Source organism: Rhagoletis zephyria, unplaced genomic scaffold, assembly GCF_001687245.7.
Source record: "Rhagoletis zephyria isolate East Lansing unplaced genomic scaffold, Rhagoletis_zephyria_1.1 Rzeph_scaffold_02541, whole genome shotgun sequence".
In the NCBI taxonomy this organism is placed as follows: domain Eukaryota; kingdom Metazoa; phylum Arthropoda; class Insecta; order Diptera; family Tephritidae; genus Rhagoletis; species Rhagoletis zephyria.
Window position 1 is genome coordinate 19686 of NW_016159625.1, and position 27673 is coordinate 47358.

The 27673-nt window shown below is 38.1% G+C and overlaps 2 protein-coding genes across 2 annotated transcripts in view; one reads left to right on the forward strand and one right to left on the reverse strand.

The window, feature by feature from the left end:
- The first annotated feature begins 723 nt into the window (after positions 1 to 723).
- Sap-r (prosaposin) lies at positions 724 to 21506 on the forward strand. Its single transcript, XM_017621646.1, has 14 exons — positions 724 to 939; positions 1078 to 1159; positions 17105 to 17387; positions 17458 to 18175; positions 18273 to 18339; positions 18482 to 18653; positions 18816 to 19142; positions 19220 to 19442; positions 19508 to 19635; positions 19968 to 20148; positions 20215 to 20571; positions 20646 to 20791; positions 20866 to 21007; positions 21076 to 21506. The coding sequence occupies exons 1-14, from the start codon at positions 894 to 896 to the stop codon at positions 21078 to 21080; spliced, it is 2877 nt and encodes a 958-aa protein (XP_017477135.1). The 5' UTR covers positions 724 to 893; the 3' UTR covers positions 21081 to 21506.
- Positions 21507 to 26209: 4703 nt separating this feature from the next.
- LOC108367104 (nucleoside diphosphate kinase homolog 5) overlaps positions 26210 to 27673 on the reverse strand; it is a 2441-nt gene continuing 977 nt past the window's right edge. The window contains exon 4 of the mRNA XM_017621655.1: positions 26210 to 26287. Coding sequence (XP_017477144.1) covers positions 26210 to 26287 — 78 coding nt within the window. The remainder of the gene's footprint in view (positions 26288 to 27673) is intronic.

The window sequence follows — 27673 nt, forward strand, 5'->3', positions numbered from 1 at the left end:
TAACTTGTAAATAAACCTTTGTTTACAAATCAGCGAAAGAGAAATTTGAACTATAAGTGAAAAATCAGTTTAAATTCGTGAGTGATTCTTGAGTTGAAGACTGCGTAAAAACTAATACAATGAAGTGGTACACAAATGTCAACGCACAGCACGGCGCAATCTTGTATTCTATCATTCTCATGAACGAAAGACACAAGATCACGCGGGAAGGAAAAAACGAAAAAAGTTATTTTCTAGCTGCCGAAATCTCGACGCCATCTTTGTTGTAAGAAGTAAACAACGAAGAGAACGGAGAAAACCGCGAAATTGTTGAACGCATGAAAAATCATTTTTATTATGCAAATTCTTCTAAAAATCATGCCGTTGTGTTAAATTATTCTTTATCTTATGTGTACACACGTTGTCACAAGCGAAAATGAAGAAAATTGCAGTAAAAAGCCACCACCAAATTGTAAACAACGAAGAAATGTAAACAAACGGCTAATGTCAAAATCGTTCAACTTTTTTCCTAAATGCGATTCTAACGGGCTAGTCTCCAGCCCGCGTGATCTTGTCTTTTTGGTTCATGTATCATTCTTGGGTAACCACGTTCCCATCACGTTCCTCTACAGATGTCACTCAGCAGCAGTTGTCAAACGCCGTTTATCACCCTGTATTCCAATGAATCCAGTTTCCAATGAATTCAGCGAATGACACTACAAAACAAAATGTTTTGCATTTTTCGATTATTCATCTTCTATCATTTGTCGTGCGAGGTTGGTTTTGTGAAAAAGTGTACGTCGAATTTTATTACAATTTGGAAAATTTGTATCTCAATTGTTCTCCACCCAGTGAAATTGATAGTTGAAGGAAATTTATTGTGACACCCAAGTTTTTTAGCGTTTTGCAACAAAATGCAACGCGGCTTCGTTTGTTGCGTGGTCATTGCTCTACTGGCTGGTAAGTAGGAAATTGTCTTATATTTTCTGGTTTTGCGTATTTTAAGCCATATTTATTTCCATTATCTATATACAAATACATTGCTATTTTGCATGCGTATTCTCCCTGATATTTTCTATAATTTTCCATTATTTCCAGGTGCTTTCCTTGCGAATGCAACGCCTATGCTTGGAGCCAGACAATGCACTTGGGGACCCAGTTACTGGTGTAAAAATCTAACGTAAGTACCTATTTATGTGTCAGCTGTTATCCTCCTCAACGCCTCCTAAATACATTTACCTGTACGTGTTTGTTAGCCTATCTTATTTGGCAACTTTTTCGTGAGACGCAAAAAGTTAGCGCAATGGCCAGTAACATAATCGAAATGAAAAAATATAAATAAGATAAGCAAACAAAGCACAATTGCATGTAGACAAGCGAACTACGCCGCTGGATGCTATCCAAAAGTGACGTATAAGCAAAATTAACCAAAAGTTGAGGAAAATGTACAGCGTCGTCCGCAAATGCAAAAAAATTGTTAAAATTGCTCATGCGGGCGCGTGTTTCCGAATGAAAACAAAAGAATTCTCTGAAGAACCTGTGTAAGCGAGTAGGTTTTCGAGAAATGCTGTCGGCGTATACCTCAGCGATGCTGCATTGTACAATGAATTTGTATTTTGGTATACGTTATCATGACATGCATTGGTGTACATTTTCTTTCCAACCCATTTCGATTTTCAATTCGCTTTTTGTTATTTGCATAGAGTACCTATACTATGTACATATGTATATCTGCATTATAAAAAATAAAATAAAATGTGCGAATAGATTCATATACATACATAAGTACAAGTGTACGCTGCCACGAAGATACTCTCTACATTTTGTCTTTGTTGTGAGTTTGACCGAACGGCTGTCGCTTTGATTCTGTACATAAGTATTTGCTTATTTTTATCGCTTAGTCGTAGAAAATAGAGCAACTGCTATCAACTGATAACCCTTGCATTTTTCGCTTATATTTGTATTTTGTATCAGTAATTATATACAGAAGATTCTACAGCCTCTGTGAAAGCGTCTGAATCCAAATTTGCACTGAGTAGTCTTTAAAGTTTTAACTTAATTAGTAATATTAAAACATTTTGATATGTATTGCACTTTAAGTACTTTTCCATGTATGTGTATATGCAACAACAAGTATATAACCATTTTCATTACTCATCGCTCAAATCGCATGACTAACTCAATATTTGCTGGCGGATGCCTGGCTTGTCCGAGGTTTGCAGTTTAGAACTACACACGTACATACAAAGCAACCTAGAAACCCAAGCGTTGGTTTGCATGCCTTCATATACGCACTTGTATTTGCTTTTAGGATTTGTTTATTATGAAATGTATAGGTACATATAAGTATGTTTAACTTATCGCATATTTGCACAAATGTTCCTCATATTACATTCTTAAGTTCTCTATACATGCAGTATACAAATGCTATATTTTTAGGTACTTATATACGTACGTAAAAGTATTGGAGCATTCGTACCCGACTTATATGATCGTTTTCGATTTGCGTTTCATAGTATCAAATGTTTATTGAACTTTACTCATTGCTTCCAAACTGCTCACGTTTACACTATTATCGATGCAGAAACACAAAATAGCTGTATTTAAAGAGGGGCGCTGAAATATTCTCAGATATTACCGGTAATACCTATGAACCTAGTTGAATATGCTACAAGTTTTCATTTTACACACTACAGTTTCCAATAAATCTTAAGAAAAAACTAAGATGGTTACATATCTGGTTCATTGTTCTGGCAAAACCATTTTTTGTTTTTTTTTTTTAATTTAGCAATATATTCTTACTCTTTGTGCTTTCATTTGTGCTGTCATTTGCGCGGAATCAGTATGACCTCATATATTCAGTCGTATATATTCGTTTCCACGACAGCCGGGTCTATGTGAAAGGTCTGCAATTTTAAGAAAAACCAATTGCTTAGTTTTTTTATACGGCCCATTATGTATGTATGAATGCCATATGATCACAGAAGTGAAACAGTACATTTTTAATCACTAAGAGTTCTTCAACACTTCTTGTTTACTCCTTCTCATTTATTGAACTCAGTTTTGCAAATGGACATTGCTTACTGATTAAGTTAGGCGAAGCATTACTTTAAAATGAGGGACAAAGAAAATATTAATACATGCATACATACATACTAATGTACTTAAGCAAACACCGAGTTGGACAACGAACTGTGTAGAGCTAAAATTTATTTCAACTTTTGTGGAAATCTTATAATTTATTTGTAAGAATTCAAACTAAATAAAATTGTTTCTAGTTATATATACATAGTTATCTGTGTGATTATGGCGTTAAGTGCTGTTGTGCTGTGCACTTGGCGGAGCCCATTCGGATGCATCGAAGGGTTCAGGTGGTTTGGGTGGTACGGGAGTAGAAGTGCCTCTAGTGCCTTTGCTACCAGGGAAAGGAGGGTTATCGGGCGATAAGACATTTCTTTGTTGCACGGCTTCCCCGGTTTAAACAGTGGAACCACTCTCCCAATTTTCCAAATGTCTGGAATGATGAGAGTGGCCATAGACAGGTTGAAGATCTTGGTTAGATAGTCCACTCCCGCAGGACACAAATTTTTCAGCATCAACTAGCAAATTCCGTCGAGTCCTATGGCTTTGGAGGCTTTCGCCTTCCCGATGGCTACCCTTACCCCACCGCTGGTGAAAACAAGAGGCGCACTTGGTGTTCGCAGTTTGTGCAGCCTTCTGATCACTCGACGTTTGGCTTTGTCCGGCGGAGGCTGCAGAATGAACTGTCAGCTAAAATAGCTCGCTCATCGCTCCGGGTCCGACGAAGCGTGGTCGCCAAAAGATATTTCAACTCTGTCACCACGGTTGGTCATACCAGAGGCGAAGTTGCAGGTCTTCAGATGCTCTTCCCACTTCTTCCACTAATGTACGTTCACTAGTTGTCGATTCTACGAGTTGAGATCCCTGATACGGGGATTTCCGGGATCGGCGGACAAAGGTTTTCACGCTCATCGGCTAGGACAGCCGCTTCAGCAGGAAAATTCGGACAGGGATCCGAAATACATCCTGCTGGGATGAAGCTGGCAGCAGCAGCAGTAACAACCCTGCGGAATTTACGCTCACGTGAGCGTCGGTTGCTGTGGGTAGGGCTTTCAGTAACATCTGCGAAGCCTTTCCAGTCAGCTTTGGAGAAGTTTACATATGTAGGTCCTGTGGTTTGATGCTAAGGTCAGCATAGGTCGCCATGATACGCTGACAATTGTTAGGTCTAGCGAGCTGCTGCAGCTACCCATAATCCTGGTGGGGGCGTCGTCGTTCATGGTGCAGAACGTCGAATCGTCTATCTGCTCAGCCAAAAGGTTTCCCCTACGCCAGGCTTGCGTGCCATAGATCGTGGTGCGCGTTGAAGTCACCTACTACCATTCGGTTTTCACCTCTGAATAGCGCACCTATGTCAGGGTGATATCCTGCCGGACAGCAGGTGACAGGGGGTATATAAACGTTGAATATTTCGTGCTCGACATCGCCAGACCGGACAGCTATGCCCTGACATTCTAGGGTGGTGTCCCTCGTGTCGATGTCTTCTTCGATAAGCCGATACTGCACTGTGTGGTGTAAGATGAACGCTAGTCCGCCACCATTATCTCGCTCGCGATCTTTACGGAGCACATTGTAGGCGGCGCAACCCAATAGAGTTGAGTTGCTGTGCAACTTCGTTTCTTGGACCGCAGCTATCAATATGCCGTGCCGAGCCATAAAGACTACTATCTCCTCAATCTTGCTCTGGAGTCCGTTGCAGTTGAGTTGTAGGAGATTCGTATGCCTTGGGAGGCTGGTCGCGATACGGGGGGTGAGGGAGGAGTGAGGTCTACCTTGGGCCTGTTGCATCTGTTCCATCTGGGCATTTGGCTTCAGCAGCAGGGAGCCACATAGCTTGTGGTCCACTCCCGATGCGGGGTTAGGTCGCCGAAACAACAGCCCTTGGTCGGGTAAAACCCGAGTCATTCCGGTACGTAGAACCGGCTGTCTTGGGAATGGATGGATACTGTAGCCGCCTTAACAGCTACCTGTCCAGACTCGACCCCAATATCCCCAATGAGTGCCCGGCATGTGGAGAGTCCCCCCACGACACCAACCACCTCTTTACATGCCAGCTCAATCCGACTCAACTAACACCCCTCCCTCTGGTCCGAACCCATGGAAACAGCTCGTTTCCTGGGCCTCCCGTTAGTTGAGCTCGACGACAATGATTGAACGTAGACCCGAAAAAGGCGGGGCTTAGTAGTGCCGCTACAACAACAACAACATGATACGCTGACAATTGTTAGGTCTAGCGAGCTGCAGCAGCTGCCCATAATCCTGGTGGGTACGTCATTATTCATTGTGCAGAATGTCGAATTGTCTTATCTGCTCAGCCAAATGTGTTCCCCTACGATCATTTGACAGGCTTGAGTGCCAAAGATCGTGGTGCGCATTAAAGTTGTCAACTACCATACGGTTTCACCTCGTGAGTAGCGCACGTATTTCATATATATATATATATATATACCCTGACATTCCAGGGTGGTATCCCAGCGATCGATGTCAGCTTCGATAAAACGATACTGCACGGTGTGGTGCGTGATAAACGGTAAGCCTCCACCATTATCTCGCTCGCCATCTCGCTGTGCACATTGTATCCGGCGCAATTCAACAAAGTACTGCTTTTAGGAGTAAACGTACTCCTTTTTATTTCAATGTACTCCCTTGCACTCCAACAAAAAAAAATCTGGAATTGTACTCCCTTGTTACTTTTGTATTTCTTTTGTACTCGTTTTTCCAGCTATTCATATTTTATCATATACGGGGTGTAAAAAAATAACTGTTGCACAGTTTTTTTTTTTTTTTGAAAAGCAAAAGGGGCTTTTATAGATTTTGTGAAAGTGTTTTATTGTTAATTATCCACAAATTTTACTTAAAATTCATTACTTCGTTTTTAAATTTTAACTTTCATTTGGTTTACCAGTGGTAAACACTTTGAGAGAAAAGCGCAATTAAAAAAGTAGTTTATTGTTAATTTTCCACAGATTTTACTTAAATTTTATTCATCAGTTTTTAAATTTAACCTTCATTTGCGTTTACCGGCGGTAAACACCTTGAGAGAAAAGCGCAAGCGGCACGCAAGTCTTCGTCGGTTGCTTTATTACATATCTTCTGTAACCATAGGCTAATTTCTTCCATTTGGGTCCTTTATACTCCCCCATTTGTCCAACATAAGACCTTATACTCAGCAATCGAATAAACTCCCACGACAGTCGGGTCTACGTAACCGGAACGATCCAGATTTATATCTGGCCAAGGACTGTCACTCCAGCAACACTCCCCAAAAAGCCTTTGGGGAATTTCTATGCTGCTACAACAACAACAACTCGGAACTGGTGACTAGGAGGCCATTCATTCAACCAAGCCTATACAGTTTTTTCTTTCTTTTTTTATACAAATCCTAAGAAAAAATACACCTGAAAAAGACATGTCCCAAAGCTGGCAAATGCAAATGAGGATTCAAATTTTAAAGCTAATTAATAAAATTAAAGTAAAATATTTACAAAGTTAACAAAAAAATACTTTTTCCCAAAATCTATAAATAACCCTTTTCAAAAAATCTGTGCGACAGTTATTATTTTACGTCCTATACTTGGCCATTCATGTTTTGGCAAACACTACTTAGGGCAGTTTTTCAGTGCACGGCAGTGGTTTAAACTAAGTTTAAACGCCCGATTTGGCTGGTTTAAACTAAGATCAACCAATAAAATGACAGCCAGCTGTTCAATTTAAACTCAGTTTACTTATTCTAAGTTTAAACTGGCACTGAAAAACCGGCCCTTAGTATGCGGAGCTAAGTGTGATAGTGAAAAGGTGTAAGCATGATAAAAACAAGCAAGGTAGAACCGTTCTCTCAATTTGTCGGCCAAGGCACATAAATACAGGTAGAAGCCAAAATGACGTTGCTCTCATGAGAACCAAACCTTTAAACTTCAACTTGATTTTATTTTATTTCCTATATTTCGTTACGCTTTAAATGTCATATCGTTGTTTTTTTTTGAATGTTCGTTAATAACAAATTTTAATTTGCATTTGAATTTTTGTAGTGTTGTGCGGTTTATACTTAGTGTATGTGTTAAAAATGCAACACCTGAAGCGTTGTGTTTTATGTGGTGTTAAATATAAGGCAGATACCACTAATTTTTTAACGTGCCTCAATGTCCTTCGCGTAAGGAACGTTGCGAAAGCAGCTGTGGGCAGAGCTGCAGTGAAATGCCTTGCTGTGCGTTAAACATTTTAAAGAAGTAGATTCCACAAATACACCGGGAGGTACAGGAAAGGCACGTTTGAAGCCAAGTGCTGTTCCTATGACCCTTATGCCGAAAAGTCCCTCCAACAACACTGCAACTCATAAAACAAAAACAGAAAACAACATACACGTTTTTTCAAATTTTAACTAAAGAAAATAAATAAATAAGAATAAACTTCAAATATACTTAAAAACGTCAACCAGTGAAATGTATTTTTTTATTTTTCCTTACACACGCTCATTTTTATTTTTACTCTCCCGAAAACTTTGACTTTTGTAGGTTTGATGTCAATTTGGCTTCTACCTGTTTTTATTGTACCATGTTTGTCGGCCATGATTTTTTTTTTGAAGTTTGCCAACATTTTAAAATCATATAAAAGTGAAAATAAAAAATTTAAATTGTTCGAAATTGTTGTTGCTTGAGATTGAAAATGAAAATGTGTGTGTGAGTTTGTGAGTACATTTAAAAATTAAATTGTTTGGAAACGTCAAGAATTTTAAAAGTGACTCTCAGCGGTTCTACCTTACTATATTTTTATCATGGGTGTATGCATGGTCGTATCCAGGTAGATGCAGTGCGTTCGGGTATAAAAAAAAAAAATAAAACTAATTATAAGGCTCAAATTAAAAAAGTGACCACACATTCAGCAAGAGTCTGAAATTCTTTTGTAGAATTTAGTTATTTATTTTTAACGATTATTATTGCTTTGAAAAAGATTTCTAAGGTATCTGTTTGTTTGTACATAATTAATGGTAATTTGTAACAATCAATTGCACAAAAAATTAAAAAAAGAAATTGTACTCCCTTTTTATCTTTTGTACTTCTTTTTTTCCAAAATGTCCTCCTTTCTCCGTTTCAGAATCTGGCAACCCTAGCAGGTGTGGATATGACTCCACCCGTCACAAACGTTGCACCTGACTAGGGATGGCAGGGATTAACCATTTGATTAAATTAATCTTATTTTTGTCCAATTTACTATTTAATTGTATCGAAATTTTGTGTTTCATTAATCGATTAATTGTAAAATAGTCGTAAAAATATTTTGAAGAAATATAAATATTGTAGCTGTCTAAAATTTTAAACAGCCACAAGAATTGCTCAAGTTCAGAGCATACAATGGTGTAAAAAGTTGTAAACGCCCATTGTAAATGCTACAAAACCCTTAGGGCCAGTTTTTCAGTTCGAGTTTAACTCTGTTTGTCATTTAAACTAAGTCTAAACTCAGTGTGCTGTATTTCAGTCAAATTAAAACGTTGTTTCAACTAAGTTCAAAATGCGGTTAAAGTATGCTCGGTGCTGTGATTATTCAGCAGTTTTTTTTAAAACATTAAAAAAAAAATTCTCATTGCATAAGCGGTTTTCTTATCGCTGGTTCCTTCATATGTATTACTAATTTGAGCATAGATGTTATTTGATTTTTATTAAAAAATTTTGCAATATTTCTGTGTGTGCAATTTTTGTATAAATGTAAATCTCAGCTTGCATAATGGTACTCGTCGTTTAAAGTACAAAACCCCGTATCGTCGTTCTGCAAAAACGCGTAACTGACATTTTCGCCAAAAATTGGATTTGCTCTTGGCTCAAGCCTTATCCATTCATCCTGAAATATACTAGCAAGAAATGCGATTGTTTTATAAAAAAGATAACCATTTTGAAATACTTACATATGAGTGATTTTACTCTCTAGAAAATAGTTTATGCAACCTCACATATGCGTTTTTGCATTATCTTGATACGCGGTTTTGCATTTTGTTGGTACGTGGTTTTGTACTTTAAACGACGATATGCTTTTTATATATACAATTTGCATGCTCTAAATATAATTGATAAACATTTGCCATGTATTTGTTGTTATCAATGTTAAATAAAAATTATTTAATCGACGCTCGGAAATAATGTAACAAATAACGCAACAAATTTTGAGGATCACTTCATTTGGACTCTTTATACATATTTCATTTATATTTCCCATGATTTCCATCGCTTCTTGTATGACAGTTGAATTAATCAAATGATACATTTAACATTCATTGAGTCAGAACAATTGTTGATAATGCATTTTTTGTGCACACAAACTTCATAGCAAGAAAAAAATGTTGCTTTAGTTGCCGTAATTCGACATTTTGGGGGATGAGCAATGCCTTTTAAATTTAGGGAGGATATTGCCAATTAGTATTTTGTTTTCTTCGATGAGGGAGTTTAATTGCAAAATCTTCGTGTTCGTAATTATATGTACATACATGCATGTATGTATGTGTTTCAGTTATTCTATTATAAATGCTTCATTAAGAACTTAGCCTATCTCAATTATTTGCTATTGAATATGTAGCCATTACCGGATTTATTATGCTGTTCGAGGAATATAAAATTATGTGAAGGATGCACAGCTGCATGCAAATTAAAGTGTCAAATTAAAGCGCTTGGGCTGTAAATGTGCAAACTGTTTATTTTTTTCGAACAGAGTTGCCACCTGTGGAACAATTAAAATGAAAAATTTCAATAATCAATGCCATCAGATCCGTACACCTTTTAAAAACTTATCTATAATCAAATTATTTAAAACATGTATCAGTTATTCAAAATGGGTATTAATCGAAATATTTTTGAAAAGCTTTGTTTTTTAACTTACTATACTGTTTAAAAAATAAATTCAATTTGAATTAAGGGAAATAGGTAAGGGAAGTATCTATCTATGTATCACCATATGGGTTCCAAACGAAATGGCTTTAAGAAGGTAATAAGGTTTGAAAATATTTTGAACAAGGTTGCCACCTGCTTGAAATGTCGAATTTAGTTAACTTATACACAAATTATATGAAACATGAAAATATGAGTGTCAAATGAAAGTGCGTTAAGAAATCTTTATTTTCAACGCTAAGACTATTTTTGGGGTGATTGAAAAGGGTTGCCACCTGTTTAAATAGTTAAATTCAAAGTATTTAATAAGTTAAATGAATTATTGAAATTTGGGTAGATATCTTAGGGGATTTCAAAAATCTTTATTTCTCAACTATATTAAGTGGGATTGTCACATGTTTAAAAAATCAAATTCAACTTAATTTATCACTTAATTAAAATATGTATCGCAATGCTAGACAAAGGAGCCTTAACTAGAGATTAGCTTGAAAATACTTTTCAAGAGAGCTGCCACGTTACATTCAAATTATTCAATAAGTTCTATGAATTATTAAAGGATGGGTATCAATCGAAATGGGTTTGGGAACTCTTTATTTCTCTCTTTATTTAGGAGGGTTGCGACCTGTTTGAACAATCAAATTCAAATTAGTTGATCTGCTGTTGATTAAGAAGCTTTTATTATGATTTAAGAAGATTTTAGTTTGAAATAACTTTTGAAAAGGACTTACCTTTTTGAAAAGTCGAATTTAGTTAACGTTTACACAAGTTTTATGACATATTTAGATATGGGTGTGAATCGAAAAAATGTATGAAAGCTTTAGTTTGAAAATATCTTTAATTAGGCTGGCCATCTTTTCAAAAAAAAACATATCAATCTAAAAGTATATCGTCGTTTAAAGTACAAAACCGCGTATCGTCATTCTGCAAAACCGCGTAACTGACATTTGCTGCCAAAAATTGGATGTGCTCACACAAGCTCTTGGCTCAATCCTTATCCATTCGTCCTGAAATATACTAGCCGGAAATGAGATTGCTTTATAAAAAAGACCATTTTGAAATATGAGTGTTTTTACTCTCTAGAAAATAATTTATGCAACCTCACATACGCGGTTTTGCATTATCTTGATACGCGGTTTTGCATTTTGTTGATACGCGGTTTTGTACTTTAAACGACGATATGTATGTGTATTATACGTACAGTGACCATATTTATGAGAGCCGAATAAGGGACAAAAATAATTTTGCAAATTTGTTCCACAACAGCTTACAGATCTTGAAGCCTTCTTCAATGATAATTTTCTCGAGATTTTTACCCCGTAAAATTTGTTAAAAAAATTCGATAAATTTTAGTATAATAAAGTGCAATTTTAAGTTGCTTGGGCTTACCAACAATTTTTGTATTTTTTTGTTGACGGTGTTACGCATTTTTTCATACAATTTCAATGAGGTACAAAAAGTTTGAAATTTTGGCGAAACTTTGCAGAATTAATTTTTATAGTTTTTTGCACAAAGTTGGAAATTTGGTATNGTACGCATTTTTTCATACAATTTCAATGAGGTACAAAAAGTTTGAAATTTTGGCGAAACCTTGCAGAATTAATTTTTATAGTTTTTTGCACAAAGTTGGAAATTTGGTATTATATGGTTTTTGTTAGGAAAGGAGCTTTACTTTCATAAAATAAATAACAAACATTAAATAAACTATGGAAAAATAGCCAAAACAGAACGCCCTATCTCAGCTGCCGATTCAAAAACGCCCTATCTCGGCACATTTTCAATGTATTTTCAACTGAGATAGGGCATTTTTGAACCGAATTCTGTGATAGGTCGTTCATCAACCAAATTCTGAGATCGGATGTTTTTCAATAAAATTCTGAAATAGCGCCTGAATAACGCCCTTCTTCAATCAAATTGTGAAGCGTTCTTAAAAAGTTTTCTGAGATAGGGCTGCCGCGATAGGTGGTCGATCTTCCACTTAGGGGACGATATGTAGTATGTATATGATAATAGGCGAACATATCGTGCTCCATTCAAAACTCATTTTACTGGAATCCTGAGGAGCTTCTGATTGCATAAATATTTTAAATGATTCTTTAAATAAAAGTACACTGATTGTTCGCAAAAAAATGTAAAAATCAACGCCAGTTCATATGAATGGCAATTATTAAATAAAACATAAAAAAAACCAACGGAAAAAGATTTAAAAAATCAACGGGAATTTTTTGCTGCACATTGTTGGTTATACAAAAATTCCATGGGCTATAAAATTGTGACCGCTGTGGTGTAGTGGTTAGCAGAGCGCTACTACTCCGCAGGGCCTGGGTTGAAGCCCTGGTCAAAGCAACATCGCAAAAGAAAAAAATATGGAAAAAGGTTTTTCTTAACAGCGGGCGCCCCCGGCAGGCAATGGCAAACCTCCGAGTGTATTTCTGCCATGAAAAACAGCTTCTCATAAAAATACAATCGCCCACCCATTTGTGTGACAAAATCAAGGCGCACGCCACAAATCGGAGGAGAAGCTCGGCCAAACACTAACATATGTGTAAGCGTCAATCTATTATATCATAAAACTGCATACCCGAAACTGTTTTGAAAATTCAGAATAAAAAGCTCGAGATTTTTTCCAAAATTTGCATGTAGCTCGATTCGTTAATTTGGATGGGTTTAGTTAAAGCGCGAATAATATTCTTACACAAACAAAAATTTACTTGAAAAACATTGTGAATATTAAAAAAAATCACCAAGGGGTTTTTGAGTCGCTGTATTTGTCTATGATAACTCCAGTTAAAGTTTTTTCAATTATGAAGTTTCGTTGCTGCCTTTAGTTTCATCGCTTTCGATTTTGGTTGAAGGAAACCGAGAAGATGCCATTAATATGTTCTCAAGTACCATATCATTAGTAAAATAAAGAGTTCCTAAATGAAAACGTTTCATTTTTATTGAAATAGAACAAAAGTATAGTTTTTATTAAAATACCTAAAAATAGTTATTGGTAGATATTTTCCAGATTTGTAAATTTTTTCTCAAGTGGATGGTAAGTATCTTTTTACGTCAGTTGCAATCATGGTTATGATGTACATACTTATAGGTCCAATTCCGTATTCCTTGGACTAAAACTAGTAAAACTGTCAAATAATAAAAATTCGTTCAGAACGAGAGAGTAACACTGGGTTCGCTTTCTAGTAAAAAATGGTAACTTCTGTCAACTTCAACATAACCTCCAAATTTTGGTTGTAAATTTGTGCTTATTTTGTATGTCAACACACAATGGAAGGAAATGAAAAAAAAACGTTTCATCACGCATTAGTAGAGTGGACTTTTCTTTTGTTTNGTGCTTATTTTGTATGTCAACACACAATGGAAGGAAATGAAAAAAAAAACGTTTCATCACGCATTAGTAGAGTGGACTTTTCTTTTGTTTACAATTTGGCTGTCAAACACGCTACAGCTGATCGTTGACACCACATTTACCAGAATTTACCTGCAAGAAATTATCGGACTAAGGGCCGTTTTTTCGAGTAACCTGTAACTTTAAATCTGCTTTATATTTAAATAATAATAGATTGGCGCTTACACATATGTTAGTGTTTGGCCGAGCTTCTCCGATTTGTGGCGTGCGCCTTGGTATTGTCACACAAAGCGGAGGGACCTACAGTTTTACGCCGACTCCGAACGGCAATTGTATTTTTATGAGAAGCTGTTTTTTATGGCAGAAATACACTCGGAGGTTTGCCATTGCCTGCCGAGGGGCGACCGCTGTTAAGAAAAAACTTTTTTTTCGATGTTGCTATGACCAGGGCTTGAACCCAGGCGCAGCGGAGTGGAAGCGCATTAAAATTTATAATTGTGTCTATTGTGAATTTTATTAACTTTTTTTAATTGGTTTTCAACCAAGAAACATAGATACGTCAAAAAACGATAAGAGAAATGCTTAACTTTAGACATAGCTTTATTTTTAATCCGACCTTTAAATATAAAGTTAGCTTTAAAATTAAAGGTTACTTCAGTAAACGGCCCTAAAAAATCTGACTAGTTTCTGACTAGTCCGGACTCATACAGGATAAAAACTTATATATGTACATATGTATGTATGCCACCGCGTCTGAGAAAAGTGTCATCAGTGTATTACATAGAGAGTGTACTCTCTTCCTCAAATTCGTTAAGCCGAATTTGGTCTGATGAATACATGCCCGAAGACTGGAATCTGAGTATACTTTGTCCAACCCACAACCCACGGAGGTCCCGCCGTTTGCGCCAATTATCGCGGAATAAGCGTACAAGATCTCCCCAACGATACTGCGTGAAAGACTGACGCCCTTCACGAACCAAATAATTGGACCTTAACAGTGTNTACTAGTTTCTGACTAGTCCGGACTCATACAGGATAAAAACTTATATATGTACATATGTATGTATGCCACCGCGTCTGAGAAAAGTGTCATCAATTACATTTTTTTTTCACTTGGGACTAATCAATTTGCATTTTTAAGACCTTAAACTATATGAAACCTTCATAAACCAAATTGCGGGTTTTTGGTCGGTAATAACTAGATACCCTTTTCTCAGACCCCGTCACATATTTGTGTATTACATAGAGAGTGTACTCTCTTCCTCAAATTCGTTAAGCCGAATTTGGTCTGATGAATACATGCCCGAAACTGGAATCTGAGTATGCTTTGTCCAACCCACAACCCACGGAGGTCCCGCCGTTTGCGCCAATTATCGCGGAATAAGCGTACAAGATCTCCCCAACGATACTGCGTGAAAGACTGACGCCCTTCACGAACCAAATAATTGGACCTTAACAGTGTGGTTTCAGACCTGTTAAATCCACCATTGACGAGATTTTCAAAGCACGCGAAATCCTGGAACAGACACTAGATATGCAAAACGACACACACCATCTTTTTGTTGATTTTAAAGCGCTGCCGATACGACGTCATGTCTAAATTTGGTATCCGAGCAAAACTAATTCGGCTATATAGAGCGTCGTTGAGCACAATTTTCAGCTCCGTTCAAATTGGGAAGGACCTCTCCGCGCGAATAACTCTGCCAAAAGGTGCTACTTTGGGCTCGGCAGACGATTGACCAGCAGAGCCCTTTCTTGACGAACAAAAATTACGCTTCACAAGTCTCTCATCATGCCCGTTCTTCTATATGACGCAGAAGCGTGGACGATGTTGATAGAAGAATATTCCTTGGATTGAAGCACGTTCTAAGCTCGTTCATTTAAATCCTCGCACAGCGGAAGTAATTTTATTGCCTGCAAAGGGCACATTTGACTGCCTTTCTCAAGGATAGATTCGTTCAATGTTCTTTTTATTATTAAAAATGCGCCCTTATCAAAAACCTGTCTCTTCCAATTTGAAAAATTTTGTATCAATTTGACCGAATCCAACAAAATGAAATAAATACATATTTGTTTGCATAGTAGTGTAAGTCACATAGTCCAAAATTTACCGTCATTTATGTATAGTCTGATGAATTTGACCAGCGCTGCAAAATTCATCATTGAGGCTGTATGATACCAACACTAAACTCTCGAGACGAGTTCAGAAGCAGGATAACGTAGAACCGACCAACGTCAGATCAGCATGTACTATGCCTACGGTGACCATCCGTCCTGTATTATACGGGACGCCAAATGTTCTGTGTTTCTTTTAATGTTCTGTATTTGTCCCGTATACGGGGTTCGGTATTTCGACGCCTTAAAAGCTCATTAAAATGGCATGCCTATGAACCAGTCTGAATGCCTGTGTTTCGAATAGAGGAGCACATACAGTGACCGAAATATAAATTAGGATTCTACATTTTAGCAAGGTTCGGCAATTTTTCTTTTGTTCATTTAATGTTTATTATTTTTTTTTAAGTAAAGCTCTTTTCCTAACAAAAACCATATAAATCGACTTTGTGCAAAAACTATGAGAATTAATTCTGCAAATTTTCGCCAAAATTTCAAACTTTTTAAACAGAACCTTTAGAAAAAAATTTCGTTGCAGTTTTGTTGCTCATTTAAATTTAGTATCAACAAATTGTCGAGCATACTAACTTCGTATGAAAAAAATGCGTAGCACCGTCGACAAAAAAAAGAAGAAAAATTGCCAAAAATTAACGGTAAGTCCTAGCTACTTAAAACTTACACTTTATCGTACTAAAATTTAAAGAAGCCTTTGTTAAAAAATTGTTTGGATTGAAAATCCGGAGAAAATGTATCCTACAAATTTGTGATGTTACTATAAAGATGCTGTTTCAGGGCTAATACATACAGTATCGGTCATATCTATAGCACGCCATTTCCAAGTTATATTGTGTGGCCCTTATGTTTATTTATTTATTTTTAAGAATTTTCAATTAAAATTTAGTTCATTCTCAGACAAACCGCATATATACCCAAGTTCAACAATTTGTAGAAAACTACAAAAAAGTGTAACAAATTTTCACCTAAAATTGAAACTTTTTTCCCGGAAGTGTTAGAATTTTTTTTTGTCGCATTGGCTTTCATATAATGAATAAACTCAATTTATTTGTATATGGAAGAAAACCGCAACACCTTTGGCGAAAAAAATTCTAAAAAATCAACGGTAACTTTTAGCCACTTGAAACTTGCACATTATCAGACTAAAATTTATTGCTCTATAAAATTGTGTATTCAGAAAAAATCAAACACTTCCGAGAAAAAAGTTTGAAATTTAGGTGAAAATTTGTTGCACTTTTTTGTAGTTTTCTACAAATTTTTAAACTTGGGTTTATATGGGTTTTCTTAGAGAAAGAACTGTATTTTAATTGAAAATTCTTAAAAATAAATAAATAAACATAAGTGGCACACAATATCACTTTGAAATGGCGTGCTATAGATATGACCGATGTATGTTCATATACCTATGGTCTTGTGCAATAACAACAATTCAAAATTCGAAATATAAAAGCCCTTCTATTAAGTGCCTCATGTCTCTAATCTTTCTCAAATCCATGTCTAATCTTTAAGACTTGCTTTAGCAATCCTTACTTTAGTAAGGTTTGGAAAAGGATTAGACACAAAACCTACTTAGCAGTAGTAACTGTTTTTATTTTGTCGAATCTTGAGTTGTGTCGTTAATGCAGAGGACCATCGATATGTATGTATATCGCATTGCCGTAGACATTCAACAGATGTTCTCTTGTTTCATATTTTACAGAAATGCAAAAGGTTGCCATGCTGTCCGTCACTGCATTCAAACTGTGTGGGAAACACAAAATGTACCCGTAGATGATGATTCGATCTGTAAAATCTGTAAAGATATGGTAACACAGGCCCGAGACCAATTGCGTAGCAATGAAACCATGGAAGAGCTGAAGGAAGTATTCGAGGGCTCTTGCAATCTCATACCAGTCAAAATCGTAAGGAAGGAATGCGATAAGTTAGCTGACGACTTTGTACCCGAATTGGTTGAAGCGCTTTCTTCCCAAATGAATCCAGATGTAAGATAAAATGTTAAAACAAAAACTATTATGAATTTAACGTCCACTTAACATATTTGCCCCACAACAGCAAGTTTGTTCAGTTGCTGGTCTTTGCAACAATGCTCGCATCGATGAATTGATGGCGTCCCACTACCAAGCCGCTTTGGATGGTACACTTAAAGAGGATTCCGCTGAGTCCAAGGAAAGCAAAGAAATTGAATCAAAATCAAGTGTTCCCCAACAACACTTACTGACCTGCGGCAATTGCAATCACTTGGGCTCGCTAATCACTGAGAAGTTCAACCAAGCCGATCGTGACGAAATTCTCGAAAACATTTTACACTTATGTGGCGAAATGTCATCGTTCTCTGATGCCTGCTCCAATATTGTGCTTACTTATTTCAATGATATTTACGATCACATGAGACAACACTTGAATGCTGCTGGCATATGCCATATGTCCGGTTCGTGTGCGGCAAATTATCATAAACACGCTGACGATCCTGTAGAGCCAGAGGATCCTGTTGCACTCGCATCGACCTTGGGCGATGATATTCCATGCAAGTTGTGCGAACAATTAGTGCAACATTTACGTGACGTTTTGATTGCCAACACAACTGAAACTGAATTTAAGCAGGTGTTGAATGGTTTGTGTAATCAAACCAAAGGATTCCGCGAGGAGTGCAACAGTTTGGTGGAACAGTACTATGATGTTATTTACAATGCCTTGGCCAACAATTTGGATGCGAACGGTGCTTGCTTTATGATTGGCGTTTGCCCGAAAGGTAATAATGACGCTTTCAAAGGTGAGATNCTACAATGCCTTGGTCAACAATTTGGATGCGAACGGTGCTTGCTTCATGATTGGCGTTTGCCCGAAAGGTAATAATGACGCTTTCAAAGGTGAGATCAGACCATTGCTACCATCAATTGAACCAGCTGAAATAAAGGTGACATTACGCAAATTGGGGGCCAATGAACCGAAATTTACCCAGGAGGAGATACACGCTATGACATTGCCAATTGATACATTGATGGGTGCTGCTAATCCTGGACTACTAGTGGATAACGGAGAATTGTGCACGTTCTGCGAATACTTGATACATTACATNGGCCAATGAACCGAAATTTACCCAGGAGGAGATACACGCTATGACATTGCCAATTGATACATTGATGGGTGCTGCTAATCCTGGACTACTGGTGGATAACGGAGAATTGTGCACGTTCTGCGAATACTTGATACATTACATTCAAGTTGAATTATCTACTCCAACCACTGAGGTATGCAGATTTGATCAGTATGTAGCTTAATAAAATATTTAATATCTTCAAAATAAAACAAACTTTTCCTTGAACCTCATTTAATATATTTACAAAATTTGAAAAATAGTCGCCACCAATTGACAGTTCCTGATATAAAATTTTTCCATTCTCTCTCATAAGGATAAAATCAAGGAAGTTGTAAATAACGTCTGCAGCCGTTTAGGACGCACACTACGCGGTGAATGCCACAATTTCATTGATATGTATGGCGATGCTGTGATTGCGCTGCTCATTCAAGGTCTCAATCCACGCGAAATCTGTCCAAAAATGGCAATGTGTCCACCCAATCACGATTACTTCGACGATGTAGAGATCTTCGCGCCGGAAACTCCAAAAGTAGCGGCAACTCCAGCTCGACCGGTCGATGAGAGCGATAAACCCACATGCCCACTATGCCTGTTTGCTGTTGCGCAAGCCCAGCAAAAGATTGGGGACAACAAATCAAAGGTACCACGCTATTATGAAATGCTGTTAGCTAACATGCTAAGCAAGCCTTTCATTTTGTTTCCCATTTTTTTCTGCAGGCAAACATCAAAAATGTGCTCGATCACTTGTGCGCTCATTTGCCGCCAAAACTACAAACTGAATGTGTTGATTTCGTCGAAACCTATTCGAACGAACTGGTCGATAAGTTGATCGCGGATTTTAAGCCACAAGAAATTTGTGTCGATATAAAACTATGCGCGACATCCAGCGATGAGTTAGATGAATTAGGCATTAGTTTGGAGGAAAAAAGCCGTGAACAAGGTACATTGGACGCTACGATGTAGAGAGAAATATTTACAATTTGGGTTGCTTTATCTTTCAATTAGGTATAAACGAAATCGATAGCAATGATTCCGTGGATATTGCATTTGGACGCATTGAACCACCTAACTGTTTATTATGCGAGGAGTTCATCAAAATTGCAGAGAAGAAAATTGGAAAACGGACTAGCAAGGTACAGTTTTTATTAAGTTGATACGTAATATTTTTTGGCGAAGTTTTGTACGGGCACGAATTGCTCATTTGCTGGAAGACTGGTTAACTCAAAAACCTGCACTTGGGGAAAAGATTGATTATTTTCTTATTATAATTGCAAAACCAAGTGGAAAAGTGTGGCGTCATTATGAATTTGTTCCACAGCATGAAAGAAGTGTTGTCGATCATTTGGACATTCATCGTTCTTCCAGCAAGTGAGCGGTATATAAGAATCCGGGTTGTATGAATGTATGAATTTTTCAAGCAATAGGTAATAGATCAATCTCTGATGTAACAAGTTTTCCTTTCCAGCAAGAAATTAAAAAGGCTTTGGATCACTCTTGTGACAAACTTCGATTAAATGTACGCGAAAAATGTCATAAATATGTAGCCAAGTATGGAGATAAAATTGCCGACTTGCTAGTCAAGGAAATGGCCCCGAAAATGATTTGCCGTGAGATAGGTCTATGCATTTGGAGCGAACAAGAGGATTGTAAGTAGTAACTCGTTTTTTTAGCAAATGCAAATGCAATTAAAACGTGCTTTACATTATTTCCAGTGGATATCGATGAGGCTTTGAAGTATGATGTTGTTGTATTACCCGATCAACAAATTTCGCAACACAACGATCGTTTCGTCGGTATGGATGATATAGTGAAAGAACCACCAACATGCGTACTGTGTGAATTTGTGATGACTAAATTGGAAGCCGAATTGCGGAATGCTTCAACACAGGAGGAAATCAAGCACACAGTTGAGAACATTTGCAAAATCATGCCTAGAACGGTTACTAAAAGCTGTAACAAGTTCATCGATGAATATATAAATACGATTTTATCGTTGATTGGCACTGTACCACCCAAAGTGATGTGCCAACAAATGCAATTGTGTTTCGGTGGACTGGACGTTGTTAGCGGTAAGTAATTGGAGCATAAATTTTTTTTAACCATAATTGGCACTCACATATTCACTCTCTCTACTCTCTAAAAGATGAGGTCATTGAATGCGGTGTTTGCCATGGCGCCACCTCTGCTCTGCTGCCGTACTTCAAGCAACATTTGGATCACGGGTCCATTACAGAGTATTATATGCTATTGGAGGGTTGTCAAGCGCTTGATGCCAAATATTACGATATTGTATGTTCTCTACTGTTAAATATGTAGTATTAATTTTGTTAACGCTATTGTTTACATTTTGCTTTGTATTACAGTGCAATCGCATGATCCGTACTTATGGTCAGAGCATTTTGAATCTGGCTCAAAGTGGCGAAACCGATGAATCAAGCATTTGCGCAAAGATTGGCAAGTGTTTCAGCGGCGAAAAATCAAGCTTGGCTTTTGCAAAAGTTTCTGGTTATTACGATAAAGAAAACTTTGCTGGAGGCTGATTTAAATAATTTGGTTTCATTGTTTCATTACAGCTTAAAAGTCGCATTTGGAAGCTCTTAAGTGAATTCGATGTGTGAAACACGTGATGGGATTAATTGCTTTTAAGCCATTATTTCTTCATTTGACTTTAATTTAATCTGAAAACTTATGTCTATTTCATATGCATAATCACAAACTACAACTCCTGCAGAAAACGATGAACTATTCTATAATTACTTACTATTACAATATCATTTAAATGTTTTACTGATTTCAAATATCTAATTAAATTTTCAGTTTTACGTATTCACTATATGAATATACAAACATACTTACACTTAAATTGCTTAAGCGCTAAGGTAACGTGAATGAATGGTTTTGTATAAAGTATGGCTAAAAAATTGATAGCGCCGTTTTTTTAAGAATAATACATTTTTATTGTCGCAAAGAAGAAAATTCAAAGTTCCATGTAAGAAGCGGCACAGTAGAGAGTTCGAAAGCGAAGTAATATTAACCATGTCATGGAAAGTACTGAAATTCCGGTATAGTCTGTATGCCACATTTGACTTGAACGATTTTCTCTTTAATAGATTCCACTCAATTGATATGGAATGTGTAATGTTATTTAGTAAATGAAATAAAAATGTATTTTAAAGTTTAATAATAATACTAAACGCGTTTTTCTACAGAGAGGCTTACATATACATAAGTATAATATGTAAATAGGCGAATAAGAAAAATGTAAATGTTTTTAAGATAGTGTTTCGTGGTTGCCAAAGGAAATCTTCAACTCTCATCAGATTGCCAGCCGAGAGCAAAAGAAATAGCTCATTCATGCATTCCAAAGCATTCTTGTTCATCACTGGATAATTCAAATGTTCCCAAGATAGTTGCTGAGTGAAAATCATGGCGTAATAAATAGTAAAAATTTCACCATGAGTGTGGGCATGTAAACATCAACATAAGCGGAGAAAGTGGGAGGAGCACTTGAAGACCTGCCACTTCGCCTCTGGTGTGAGTAAGCTCTGGTCAACCCGTGAGATCCCTGTCTAACCCGACGAGACGCAATGACCGAGGGGAAATTTCATTTGATGGTCGCGACTCGTCGGACCCGACGATTGTTTCCTTCGGTAGATAAGACCACACTTCGCGTGAACAGGAGACTGCACAAGCTGACCAAAAACAGTGAACCCCACCACCAGCGGTGAAGTCAAGGTGGCCAACGGGAAGGCAAAAGCCTCCAAAGCCATTGGACCCGACGGAATTCGCATGCTGATTCTAAAATATTTGGGGCCCGCGAGAGTAGCATATCTCACCAAGGTCCTGAACCTGTCAATGGTCACTCTCATCATTACCGATGTGTGGAAATCGCAAAGAATGGTCCCACTGCTGAAACCAGGGAAACCAGCCAACAAAGGAGAATCGTATCGCCCGATATCGCTCCTTTCCCCTGTCGCGGACACACTTGAGGCGCTGGTACTCCCGTACTTTATACAACACCTGATCGCAGCGAAGCATCAGCATAGTTTCCGTAATAATAAAGTACACAGCACTTAACGCCATAAACACCCAGATAACTGAACGGCAACCGCCCCTGTCCTAGTAGTATTGGACTTGTCAAAGGCGTTGGGCACCGTTTGTCATTTCACGCTGCTAGAAGATATTGAGGCACCCTCTTTCCTATAGGGACTCAAGCGGTGGTCGGCGAATTATATGAGCTATTAAAACCTAAAATTAAGCAAGGGGTTACACAGGGTGCTGTCCTCTCCCGCTTACGGTTTAACTTCTACATTTCGAAGCTCCTTCAGCTACCGGAGGAAATTTTCCTGATCTCATACGCTGACGACTGCTCGATACTGCCGTCCGGAAATGGAATTTATGACCTCTGTTTAAAAGAAAGCGGATATCTCCGAATTTTCTCGCTTCTTCACTGCAAGGAGCCTAGGCATGCCCGCCCGAACATTTTAGGGGTTACCTTTGATTGCCTACTCTCCTTCGCCGCGCACACGACCGCAGTTGTCAACAGAGTACAGAGCCGCAAGGCCCTTAAGTCGCTCGCCGGCAACACCTTGGGCAAAGACTAAGAAGCATTTCTGGCCGTTCTCACACCTCGGGTCTACGTAACCGGAACGACCCAGATTTATATTTAGCCACTCTGTCACCAGCACCACTCCCCAAAAACTCTTTGGCGAATCTAAATGCTGTTACAACAACAGCAAGCATTGCTGGCAACATAACAGCAATTACCCGGCCGGTTCTGAAAAATGCGGCGCCTGTCTGGTCGTTGTACGAAGCTGCAGACTTATCAGAACACCGCACACCGGACAGTAACAGGATGCCTTCTGGTGTCGCCTGACCTCCGCCTGCACAGCAAGGCCCAAATGCTTCCCGTAAGGGAGCATAAAAAATGGTCAGCAAGCAGTTTCTGGTGGAATGTCACAGACGTGAGCACCCCAAGAGAACTTTGCTCGAGGACAACGCTGACATATATTGACCAACCTCTGGACCCGGCGGCATTTACAGGGAGTCGGTCTCCACCTTCCACGACTCTCGTACTATGAATTCCGTGATCGGGGTCCAATCACCATTTATATGAGACACGGAGCTTCGACAGCCATCTTTACAGCTACCTGTCCAGACTCAACTCCAATGAGTGTCCGGCATGTGGAGACTCCCCGCACGACACCAACCCCCTCTTCACATGCGAGTTCAATCACACTCAAGTAATATCCCTCTCTCTTTAGTACGGCCCGTCGAAATTGCCCGTTTCCTGGGCCGATTTTTAATTGAGTTTGACGACAATGATTGATGGACAAAATGAAATAGGCGGGGCTTAGTAGCGCCGCTACAAAAACCACAACTTGTCAACAGTTGTGATTTCAGAAATTACTACAAATATTTCTCATGATTAAAGAGTTTCTTTTGTAGAAGGAGCGCTCAACTTGGCAGCAGGCGTCGTCAAGTGGTGTCTAGGGATTGGACGAGCCTAAGACCGAAAAAGTGGGTGACATCGTAGGGTGCACTTCATAGTGCTTCCTCTATTAGGGTCGCCGGGTTGGAGGTGCATGCAAAGGGGTGATGGGTATCACGAAGACCTGCAGGGCAGATGTTTGCCACTTCCGTTGAGTTCGAGGCACCACCCAGAACAGAGCTGTTATAGGTGGCTTGGAAGTTCTGTTTCTTCAATGCAGATGAGCGCTGGTTGGCCTCCTAGCACGTTATAGTCTTCTATAAAGTTCGTTCAGACAGTACCGCTAAGGACGTTGTTGGGCGGTGGTCTGCATCGCCTCTCATTGAAGAGAAAGCGATGTCTGTTCTCCAGATGTACAAATGCCGCCTCACGGGTCCATCCGTATAGCGCACGTGGTTGTCTCCAGCTAGTGGAGGAGGGAGCTTGTCCACGAAGGGTTCGAACAGCTTCGGCGAAAGGACCTTGTTTTTTGGAACTCTAATGAATTATACGTGGCTTGAACTTGACATTTTGGAATTTAACTTACGGTTGACATTAATACTTACAGATAACCTGTTGTCCACCTTTTCGATTGGTCGGATGCCCCGCCAAAGGGTCGCAAGGTTAATTGTGTCCTATCAGAACTTCGGCGTTGCCTCAGACCCTCGCTTAACTATATGTCTGGTTCAATGCTGTGTTGGTGCTCAACACTTTCTGGAGTTCGTGCTGGTTTCGGGTAGTTTGTCTTGGATAAGGGTCGGTATAATTCTCCTGCGTCAGCCCTATCTTCTGGCTTCAGAAAGGGAATGGTCAGTGACATCTTTAATGAGGCTCTTATGTACTCGACTACAGCGGATCCACGCGTTCGGGAGTCCGACGTGGATAAGGACCTCATTGGTTGCCACAGTTTGCTTGCTGCACTGAAGAGATTGCAGAACTGGAGTAAATTACTCCACTTGTCCCTCTCATGTTGCTTGACGCGGGAGGTAGCGAGGAGTGCCAAAGCCAAAGCCAAGCAACATACCAAGCCAAAGACGCCTTTTCAATAGAAGTGAAAGAGGGGTAGACAGCGTAAAGTGCGGCCCTAAAATTCGTTAAGAAAAGGCTGCAATTAAATGGTTCTTGCAGCGATAAAAAATGGAATTCTGCACTCCAGACTTAAAGGTTAGGTAGAAGTTAGCCTTGGTGTAAAGATCACATTTGTGATTAAGGCATTGGGAATTTCATTAGTCGTTTACTTTACAATAAACCTGATTTAAGCTGTGTGGAAACTAGCTTCTAAAAACCCAACCGTACATCAGATCTCCCCCACACACGACCCCCAGCATGCCCACTGCAGGGAAATGTATTGCAGCGTATACACTGGCCTAATTGGACGCAACACCACATCGGTTAAATGCAACTGTTGCCACGGTCCACAAAGCAAGATCGCAGCGATAAACAATTCCATTAGCAGACTAAACTCCGTTTCTGCTTGCGATTTCAGCCAGGACGAATACAATATTCTCCCAATAGACAGCTTTCGTGACTATTTCGGAAGAATCTCTTTCATCATGACAGTGGGCCTTCGTAGCCGGAACGACGCAGATCTATATTGGGCCAAGGACTGTCATTCCAGCTGATTCCTTAAAAACCCCTTTGGGGAGTTTTTATGCTGATACAACAGCAAAAACACTCTTCCAGGACATCTTTGACTCGTCCTTTCCGTATCGGTTGGAGCAGTGGAACGTTAACTATCTGCGCCGATACTAGTCGTCGTTCAAATACTGCAACCCTAAGACCAAACCGCGTACGATGAGAGGCGTTGTCGTCCGGTAGTTAGAGATAGAGAGTCATCTTTGCGATCTTGCTAGATTCTTCACAACCATAAACCTAAAAAATCCTCCGCCATACTCTAAATAACGTGGATGAAGAAGGTCAGGCTAAACCTCAGTGTGAACGTCGAGAGCGTCAATATTCCAACGGTAAATCCACAGATATTGTTACAAGTCACATTCGATAACCTGTGCTTCTTCTTCGCACACACTACCTCCACTTGTAATAAACTTCGCGCGAGAAATAAGGTCCTCAAGCCGAGTGTCAGAAGTACTTGAGATGCGGACAAAGAAACTTTATTCCCGTATTATATACCAGGCCATTGGATGGTAGGGGTTGAACTAGAACGCGTCTGTGTGGTTGGTAGGAATCAATGATGCACAGTTAAATTCCTGCTGTTACAACAATGAAGCAATTTGGACTTAGTTAAGAAGTAACTGGGCTAAAATTTTCCACAGCGCATTCTGATAAGGCAGTCCTCGACAACTGAAGCCACCGCTCTGCAAAATTGGTTCAGGTAAAAAATCGGTTATATTCTTGAACATTCGGTAAAAATGTTTACTTCTAAATTAAGGGTGGTGTTTTTTGAAATCCAATATGGCCGAAAAGTTTTTAAAAATTTATTGCATTCCCATTTTGGATCCGCCATATAAATTTTAAAAATTCATGACCAATTTCGTAATCAGCGACCCTGGGTAACAATATTTATTCAAGTGAATCCAATCATTTTTGAAATTTTTGTCCGCCATATTGGATGCAAAATATTGAATTAAAAAAAACGCAACTTATCATTTAAAAATAAGCATTTCTACCGAGTTTTCAAGACTATTCGATTACTTTTACCTGAACCAATTTTGGTGAGAGGGAGCTTCAGTTGACGAAGAGTGCCTCAGATTTATATTATTTCGTACTTGCAGAAGTAAGCCTTCTAAAAGGAAAAAAAAAAGAACTCTAACCGACTAACGATTATTATGATCCAATAAATACGATAAATTTCTTTGATTATATTTTTTTAACTAAAAACGTGTTTTCACTATTCTCCAAATTTTCCGGAACAAAGAAATACAAAAAAAACTAAAATTTTGAGAATTGTAGGAATTCTAACAAATTTTTTCTAAGTAAAATTGTCGAATATACAAAATTGATCAAACAAAATTAAGATTTTTCGAATGTTGAAAATATTTTCATATTTCGTCGTTTTTGAAAGTTTAAAAAATTTTTGTAATTCTTGAAGATTCAAAAATTTTTGACGTTCATGTGTCAAAATTTCACAAAATTTAAAATTATCAAACTTTGTTATATCAACACAAAATTGTGGAAAAGTTGCAAAAAGTGGAAAAATTTTGGAATTTTTCAAAAATGTTAATATCTTTTGGAATTCTAAGAATTTTCTATTTTTTACACACAAGTACCATAACATAAGAATTTTTCGACAATTTGTGATGTTCACATTTTTACATTTTAGGATGGATTTTAGGATAAATAAAATTCTCAAAATTTTGGAAAATATAAAGATTTTAAAATCTCAATAATTTTGTACATTTCAAAATATTCTCATTTTACCAAAATTTCTAGAATCTCCGGATTTAGATAGTTTTTGAAATTTTGGAAATTATCCTAAAAATAAGAAATCTCAAGAAATTTAATAATATTAATTTTCGTTGTTTTCTGAACCTGTGAAAATATTCAAACTTGCTGTGACTTTCAACTGTGCAAAATAATACAAATTCGAAAATATAACAAAAAAACCCAATTTCCCCTACCTGAGTCCGCCACTGCCAGGAAGGCTTTGTCTTGTTCCCCTTTAACTTCAAAATGGCTTAGTTCAGCTTTTTGTGGATTGGCACTGGGCGGCCTTAATGGCCCCGATATTGTAAGTACATAAC

Coding starts and splice junctions, on each gene's coding strand:
- Sap-r (XM_017621646.1), top strand. CDS start 894: ATGCAACGCGGCTTCGTTTGTTGCGTGGTCATTGCTCTACTGGCTG. Junction 20,149..20,214: donor TTGGAGCGAACAAGAGGATT/GTAAGTAGTAAC, acceptor CATTATTTCCAG/TGGATATCGATGAGGCTTTG. Junction 20,792..20,865: donor ATGCCAAATATTACGATATT/GTATGTTCTCTA, acceptor TTTGTATTACAG/TGCAATCGCATGATCCGTAC.